This window comes from Chrysochloris asiatica, unplaced genomic scaffold (genome assembly GCF_000296735.1).
Source record: "Chrysochloris asiatica unplaced genomic scaffold, ChrAsi1.0 scaffold00040, whole genome shotgun sequence".
Lineage (NCBI taxonomy): Eukaryota > Metazoa > Chordata > Mammalia > Afrosoricida > Chrysochloridae > Chrysochloris > Chrysochloris asiatica.
This window is the reverse complement of record NW_006408558.1, coordinates 22,281,771-22,290,290: the sequence shown is the minus strand read 5'-3', so window position 1 is coordinate 22,290,290 and position 8,520 is coordinate 22,281,771. Positions and strand designations below refer to the sequence as shown.

Below are 8,520 nucleotides of genomic sequence, written 5' to 3'. Positions count from 1 at the left end.
TGATGTTGTTGACTCCATGTGGACACAATACAAGGATGAGTCCTTCTCTCCTCCCTGTTTTTGAAGTGCTCTTGGTGTTGGACACACAGAGCTTGGCTGTGTGATATGGGCAAACTCTCTGGATCTGCCCCCTGTTGGGGACTGGCCTCAACATAGTTGTGTTGTTCACGAGTGTTTGGTTCATGAGGAGGAGATATCTGGTGGTGATAGGGATAGCAAAAGAATGCACAGAAAGACAAAAAGAGGGAGATAAAGAGACACCCTAAAACCAGGGTGGATGCATCACTGGTGGGCAGACTTGGGACTACAGGCATCGTGGCCTCTGCAGGCAGCAATGCACTGCTCTGCAAACTGTACTGCATGCCCTCCAAGCTGTAAGGCACACCTAGCCTGCTGTAATGCCCAGCCTGCAAACCATAATGCACCCTGGGCTGGCCTGCGTCTCCGCTTTATTTAGGGGAGGAGCTTCACACCAAGCTGGAAGGGACTAAGACAGGATACAGCTAGCATACGTAATTCTCCAGACATTCAGGCAACTTTACATTGTACTTCGCTGGTTCGAATCCCAGGCCTGCAACTTGTTTTCTCAGGTTCAATTAACATATCTATAGCCCCTGAGCTCAGTTGGGGGAAGGTGAGAGGAAAGGACAAAAGGCTTGGGAGGAGTCCCGCTGTTTTGGCTTCCTGTGCCAGGTTTTCAGGAACTTGGCTGAATAGACTGAACCTGGGACAGGTTTAGGGAGGATGGCATTTTGTCTATAGAACAAAGAACCGGGAAGTAGCTAAGCTATTTTTAGTTAATCCTTTGGAGAAAGGCTTACCCTTGAAACCTTTACAGTCTCGGCTTTAGGAAAATATTACATTTATCTGTGGATATTAAGGGCTCATGTTTGGAATTAAATAAAAACATAACTGAACACTAAGATGAAAAACAATTTGCTATGACTGCCCGGTGGCCAGATTCTGTTCCTCAGAGCCTGCAGCCTGTATAGTTGACACGGTCTGCAACAGCCCCCTAAGAACAAGTGGGTCAGAGCCCCCACCTTACCTCTTCAGTCTGCCGGAAGACTGTGTGGGCTGAAACTGTGGCATGCAAGATTCAGACAGCAGACAGAGGACCCAAGACCAGAAACCACTGAGTGTTTTCCTGCAGGGTTGTTTTCCTTGAACATTAATAAGATGTCAGGGTTGAAAGGAGATGACGATAAGATTCTTATGATTCAATAGTGAATTATTGTTATCAGGACTAATTGCAACCGTCACAACTGTAAAGTTAGAAGTTTTGTAACAAAAAGGGGGGAATAATTAATCTTATAGGCCAGGAATAGAAAGAAGCCCCTAGGACCATCAAGGGAGAAGAGCACAAGCAGAATTTGGGACCCTATGCAGGGAAGCAGAATCACCAGAGATGGAGGCAGAGATGATGACATGGAGAGATAGAGCAGCTGAGGACTCTAGACTCATGGAAAGAGAAAGACTGTGTGTTGGCAGCCAGGAGACAGGCCTGGAGAATGTGGCCTTTGGTTGTTTAAATTATTATATATTCCTGAGTGTTTCTGTGTACACTCCCTCATGTCTCCCCATCCCCCAAAAAAGACACTGTGGAAATAGAAGCAAATGCTGTTGAATGATGATGCACGGAAAAGATTGAATCATTGCAATTAAACAGTGGTGTAAAACCTATGTTCTTCCATGTAAACTATCACTCAGTTCACAATAAAAACTTTAAAAAAAAAAAAAACACAACAAGATGTCAGGTGACTTGGCTCAAAGAAGCCCTTCCTCCCGATTCTGGTCAGAGTGTGAAATCCCTGTCCCATTTCACACCCCCAGCATTCAGCACGGTGACTGATGTTGAACCAAAATGACCTGGAACCTCGGAGTTTTCTCTAACTCTAACCCATGATCCTCTAACAGGACTTGACTCTGAGGAGAACTTCAAATTTGTTTTCTTCCTTTGTGACCCACTCTCCCTCACTTCACCTTCATGTGGGCACCACGTGCTCACACTCACTCACCCACAGGAGCATTCTCATGCCACACACACACACAGAGTCTCCCATACACAGGTTCTCACAGGCACATGCTCACCACTATCTTACATACACACTCACATACTCTGCACACATGCTCTCTCTCTGACACTCACAAGACTTCATGACAGTATTCTCACACACATGCACTTACACACCTGTTGTTCCATGTCACACATGCTCACATGTACACTCCCCCCAGACACCCTGCCACACTCACATATTTGGTTTCTCGGGTATCCACTTGCAGCCTCTTCTTTCATCCAAGCACTTACCTCGCCCAAACCTGCTTAGTTTATGAGAAGAGAGACCACACACAGACTAGAATCATTGTAGAGTAGCGGTCTCCTATTAACAAGCAGAGAAGCCAAGAAGATATTATTGCCAGAAACGGAAGCCAGTTTTTAACCAGGTCCTGAGCCAAGATGCTGAGTGTCAGAGGAACACTGTCCCAATTTGGCATATCCTTGCAGGGGTGCATGAGAACCCGGAATTTCCCAGTAGATGCATAGGGATCAGACTTTCCCGCATGGAGATCACCGGCCCCTGGGATTACCCTTACTGCATGTGCTAAGCTTGGCCCCAAGTTCGTCTTCATGGATGCCTGTCCCTTATCAGCCATATTTTGGGCATGGACCAGTAACTTGAAATTTTCCCTGAAGTGTCTAGAGCCCACAGAAAGAAGCTGGTAACTCCACAATGGCAATATAGGAGATTTTTGGTTTTGGGTTTTTGACATGGAGACATTCGATTTATTGGAGGGCATAGGTCAGTGCTACCAAGGCCTTCACTAATGCAGGGCCCTCCATTTGTCCAAGGGGTCACAGTTGGGGATGGATTTGGCCCCACAGCCATCTGGAATGAGGCGCTTCTCCACCACCATGTCTTCAAACTCATCAGCTTTTAACTTGGTGAAGCTGTGCTTCTTGGCGATGTGGATCTCCTGGTGCCCAGGGAACTTGAACTTGGCCCTACATTTCCTGGTTTTGAAGCTTGGTGCAGATGGACATGATAACTTGGCCCATGTGGACCCTACCCACAGTGCCCTGGGGCTTTCCAAAGGCCCCTCGCATCCCTACCTGGAGCATGTCAGCCCAGCACAGGAGAACATCTTACTGATGCAGATGGCATGGAATGGATGCAGCCATACTCGGATATGAAAGTCATCTTTGCCACAACTTTTCACCATGTACTTGTTGGCACAAATGCCTCCAGAGCTTCTGAGGAGAATTGCTCATATTCATCTGACATCATGTAGCCACAGAGTGGGAACTCGTCCACTTTTGCCTTCTTCCAACCCAGGTCAAAGATACGAATCTTGGCATCAAGGACACCTCAGCAGAAGCAGAACTTTAGATAGGGCTTGTTCTTACAATATCAGTAATGCCTGGTGGGGTGATGGCCCGTGGCAACACCAGAATCTTTATGGCATACTAGGGGGAAAGAGCAAAAGTTTTATTAAGGAGTTAATTACTGAGGCAAAGTCCCGGGTGATGACAGGGCAGGCTCTAGTCTTCATGACTCCAGAAGGAAACAGAAATATTTATAGCTCTAATGAACAAAGGTGCATGGTGCCACGGCCCCAAATCTCCAAGGCCACCCTAGCAAGTGTTACAGAAAAATGGCTTAGCAACTGAAAGTGAGCTAGCAGCAAGCAAGAGCTTAGCTAGAGTCAGCATCACACAAATCTGTTCCCCAACTACTGCATTGTTGTTGTTGTTAAGTGCTGTCCAATTGACTCTGATGCACAGCAACCCTTTTAGCCTAGCTTTGCTTCTTGTGGCCAAATGCATCCTAGTGATGCAGTGAGGGCTGGGATGCACAAAGTATAAGTCTCCCATGACCAGCAGCAATTTTCTCATAATGCCCAGAATTCCCTCTGGCCAGTATTTTCTGGGGGTTGTTACAAGACAATGTCTTATGTGTGCAGTTGGTGATTGACGTCTCATCTCTTCTAAATTCTTCCCTTTCCTGGAATAGAAACAGGTGCATAGGCCTTTGATGGCACCAAAGGTTTCTACATTTTGATGTAGGCAATCTTGAGCCATTCCATTTACAGTAAATATTTAGTTAATAATTAGTTATCTCCCTAAAAGGTAGCTGATTTCTGACATGGTGTCAAAAAGTAACTGAGGGAAAGGATGTGGATGCTGCAGAGGAGCAGATGGCAGAAACCGCAGGAGATGTTGGGGAGCAGCAACTTGAGTGTCAGATGCAGATGAGTAACCCGGACAAGGAGGAGGACGCGGCCTTGGTGGCCAAGGCTAAGACCGTGGCTGTCGGCTGGATGCTAGATTTCCTCTGCCTCTCTCTTTGCCATGCTTTTCGCGACGGCCGCTCCGAAGACCTCCACCAGATATGTGACAGCGTCAAGGCTATTATTCATGGATTGTCCAGTCTAAGAGCTTACCAGTTGAGAACTATATACTTATGTTAGTTTTTGAGAAGAATTGCAGCAGGAAAAGCCTTTGATGCACAGTTTGAAAGTGATGAGCAAATAACACCCTTGGAATCAGCCCTCACTATTTGGAAGTCAGTTGAAAAGGAACATGACAAACTTCATGAAGAACTAAAGAATCTAATTAAAATTCAGGCTATAGCTGTTTGTATGGAAAATGGCAATTTTAAGGAAGCAGAAGAAGTCTTTGAAAGAATATTTGATGATCCAAATTCTTATACGCCTTTAAAAAGATAATTGCTGGCGAGAGTCTCTCAGAAAGATGTCTTCCATTCTAGTTTTCAAAACTTCAGCTACAACCACATAATGGAAAAAATAAAGAGTTATGTGAATTATGTGCTAAATGAAAAATCATCAACTTTTAAATGAAGGCTGCAGCAAAAGTTGTAGAAAGTAAAAGAACAAGAATTTGAACTTCTCAAGATAAACTTAATAGTAATGATATTGAAATGGAAAGTCAAGCTAATTTGGATATATGAGAAAGTGTTAGTGACTGACAGTCTGCAGTAGCTGAAATCCTCAGAGGGTACAGTATCCTTATTGAGGTCTCATAAGAATCTCTTTTTAATTTAAATTTGACCATGGAAGCCAACTACAGGATCCTAATGAGAAAGAGAAAAAAATGGAAACTGTTCAAAATCCAAGAAAGAAAGTGAAATCAAGCAGAAGATCAAGTCAACTCAAGAAAGAAAATTATAAAAATCATCTGGTAACTTCTGAAAAATATTGAGTTAGGGAAAAAACAGGCCTGACTGTGGGAGGAAGACACGAACCTAAGAAGTAGTGTGAGGAAATACGGAGAGGGAAACTGGGCTAAAATACAATTACGTTATAAATTCAGCAACTGAACTGGTGTCATGCTAAAGGACAGATGGAGGACTATGAAGAAACTGGAACTGATTTGCTCAGGCAGCAAAGACTAAATATGTTTGTAAAGTCCTTTTTATAGTATTTTTCTGTGAAACAAAGTCCTTTAATTCATTTAATGACTGTGCTATAACAGCAAAATTATATGCCACCATTGTATTCTTAAGAATTTTTTTCATTTGATGACATGTAAAATTATTGAACCCTTGCCTCATTGAACTTCCATTTTCCAATCCTCCAATATAATAGAAAACCTGACAAGAGAAAAAAAAATTTTTTTATTAATCTATTCTGTTTCTGTAGACTCCTCAATCCCAAAGCACACACATAAAAATGAACTTTCCCAGTCACTGGAGAATACTGAGTCTTTGACACAGAGTTCATGGCTTGATTTATGGTCTTAATATTAATATGCTACTTAATTACCAAAACATTTGTTTATACAATGGTAATTATACAACTTAATATAGTAGCTATCGCATACCTAAGTTTTCATACAAAGAAAAATTTGAAAATATAGCCTATTGGACAAAATTTGTATTTTTAGCAACACTAGCTTCATGCCATAGTTTGTACATTTGACTTTTGTTCCAGAGTTCAACGTTTAACAAAAAATGGTTTTAAATAAAGCTGATTTGTAACTTGATGCCATAAAATTTTTTAAAAAGTAACTGAAAGTGAAACTTCAACATTGAAATAAAAGTTGATCCAGAGCAATAGCAGAGCACCAGACAAATAAGATTTGCTCTGAGATGGCTGGGGTAAGTCAATGGAAACTTTCTGTCAGTGGCTCTAAGTGGGTTGGTGCTCTCCTGAACAGGCCATAGTCTAGTTTCTAGTCTTGGACAGTCAACTCCAGTACTATAAATCTTTACAGAAGCAGGAGTCTCATCTGTTTCCCAAGGAGCAGCTAGTGGGTTTCAACTGTCAACCTTGTGGTTAGCAGTCCAGTGCTTATCTTAGTCAAGTGTACCACCCAGGGACCTAAAGCAAGGGGAGTAACTTATCAAAGTACAGTCCAGGTGGTAGGCCTTCTGATGCTCATTAATCAATTCTTTCAATGTAGAATCTTTTAAAATCCAAGGTATGTTTGAAAAAAAATTTAAGTACAGTGTTATTGATGCTTGTTGCAGAAAAGCTGGAAAATACATGGAGCAACCTGACATGTATCCATTTATGTTGTTTTCCTATTTGTCTATGGTTTTATTTGTTACATTTAAGTACTACTGATTTTTAAGTGTTGATAGCTAGGCATATTTACCGATTCCAGATAGGAGATCATTTTCAGAGATTCTGATGACCAATAACAAATTTTCCCAAATAAAAAAACTGTGAGTGTTTTCTCATGATAAAACTTAATTTTTAATTATAAAAATAATTCAAAACTGTAAAAACCTTTTCAAGCATTAAATTAATATAACACAACATGTGAAAGTCCTTTTAGTCCCTGTCCCCACTATGCTTAATATGCATGAGTTAGACATATTTCCCTCAGATCACACATAGTGCATAATACACTTTATTTATAAGCATATAAAAAAGGTATTTTAAGAAAAAATGTAAGAATAATGTTTTTTGACTAGTTCTTTTCAATTTGTTCTCAATAGGCTGTCTATATGGATGTTGTGAATTGCCCCCAAGTCAGCTCTGACTCATAGTGACCCTGTATATGGTTTCCAAGGAGTGGCTGTTGAATTTGAATCTCTGACCTTGCGGTTCAAACCAAATTTGCGGTCTAGTGCTTTATCCCACAGTGCCACACCAGAATGTAGGCCAATTCATTTACAATTTCAATAGATGACATTGTACCACCAGGGTTCCTTTTTAAGCTAGAAGTCAAGTCTAAGTTCATAGCTTTCTTCCCATCATTGCATTTTTAAAAGCTTTCAAACATAGTTTGAATTTCAAATACGAATAATTGAAACAATTTTTAGTGGACATCTGACTATTCTTCACCTATATCAGGGGTTGTTATTGTTAAGTGCCATTGAGTCAGTTACAACTCATAGTGACTCTGTACAGGGTTTCCAAGAAGCAGCTGGTGAGTTTGAACTGTCAACCTTGCAGCTCAAATGACCTCGAGGTTGAGTGTTTATCTTATGATGCCACACCAGGACTCAGGAACATTATTTCTGCCAAAATTTATAGCATCATTCACAGGCCATAGAAAATTGATCAACTTAAAACTTAGCCTGCTATATTTGATCAAACATTTAATTAACTCACCCCTAATGTGATGGCCCACCATTCATCTGTCAGTTTGTCATACTGTGGTGGCTTGTAAGTTGCTGTGACTCTGAAAGCTATGTCACCGGTATTTTAAATATCAGCAGGGTCACCCATGGTGACCAGGTTTCAAATGACCTTCCAGACATAGACAGACTAGGAAGAAGGAGTGACAACTACTTCCGAATATTTAGTCATTGAAAACCTTATGAATAGCAGAGAAACACTGTCAGATATAGTGCTGGAAAAGGAGCCCCTCAGGTTGGAAGACACTCAAAATGCAACTGGGGAAGAGCTGCCTCCGAGAAGTAGAGTTGACCTTGATGACAAAAATGGAGTAAATCTCATGAGAGAAAAGCCCATAGAACCTTCACTTGCTGATGGGGTACAACTCAAAATGAAGAGAAACAGCTGTAAAAATCCATTGAAAATCAAAATATAGAATGTACAAACTATGAATCTAGGCAAATTGGAAGTTGTCAAAAATGAAATGGAACGCATAAACATCGATATCTTAGGCATTAGTGAGATGAAATGGACTGGTATTGGCCATTTTAAATCTGATGACCACATGATTTACTTTGCCGGGAATGAAAAATTGAGAAGGAATGGTGTTGCATTCATTGTCAAAAAGAACATATCCAAGAATAACAAGAAGAAAAAAAAAGAAAAGAAGCCAAAAAAAAGAACATATCCAGATCAGTCATGAGATACAACATTGTATGTGATAGGATAATATCCATGCATCTACAGGGAAGCCCTTGTTGCACACCTTTCTTAATTTTAAACCATTCAATGTTCCCATGTTCTGTTCGAACAACTGCCTCTTGGGCCAGGTACCGATTCCTCATGAGCACAATTAAGTGTTCCGGAATACTCATACTTCGCAATGTTGTCCATAGCTTGTCATGATCCACACAATCAAAAGCCTTTGTG

General features: G+C 41.3%; 1 protein-coding gene and 2 pseudogenes across 1 annotated transcript in view; 2 read left to right on the top strand and 1 right to left on the bottom strand.

The window, feature by feature from the left end:
• The window catches only part of LOC102832344 (HRAS-like suppressor 3-like), a 46,948-nt gene extending 44,341 nt beyond the window's left edge, over positions 1-2,607 (top strand). Inside the window, exon 4 of the mRNA XM_006861098.1 lies at positions 2,538-2,607. Coding sequence (XP_006861160.1) covers positions 2,538-2,607 — 70 coding nt within the window. The remainder of the gene's footprint in view (positions 1-2,537) is intronic.
• A 216-nt stretch (positions 2,608-2,823) lies between these two features.
• Positions 2,824-3,407, bottom strand: LOC102831968 (annotated as a pseudogene).
• Positions 3,408-3,587: 180 nt separating this feature from the next.
• LOC102831586 lies at positions 3,588-5,414 on the top strand (annotated as a pseudogene).
• The last annotated feature ends 3,106 nt before the right edge of the window (positions 5,415-8,520 follow it).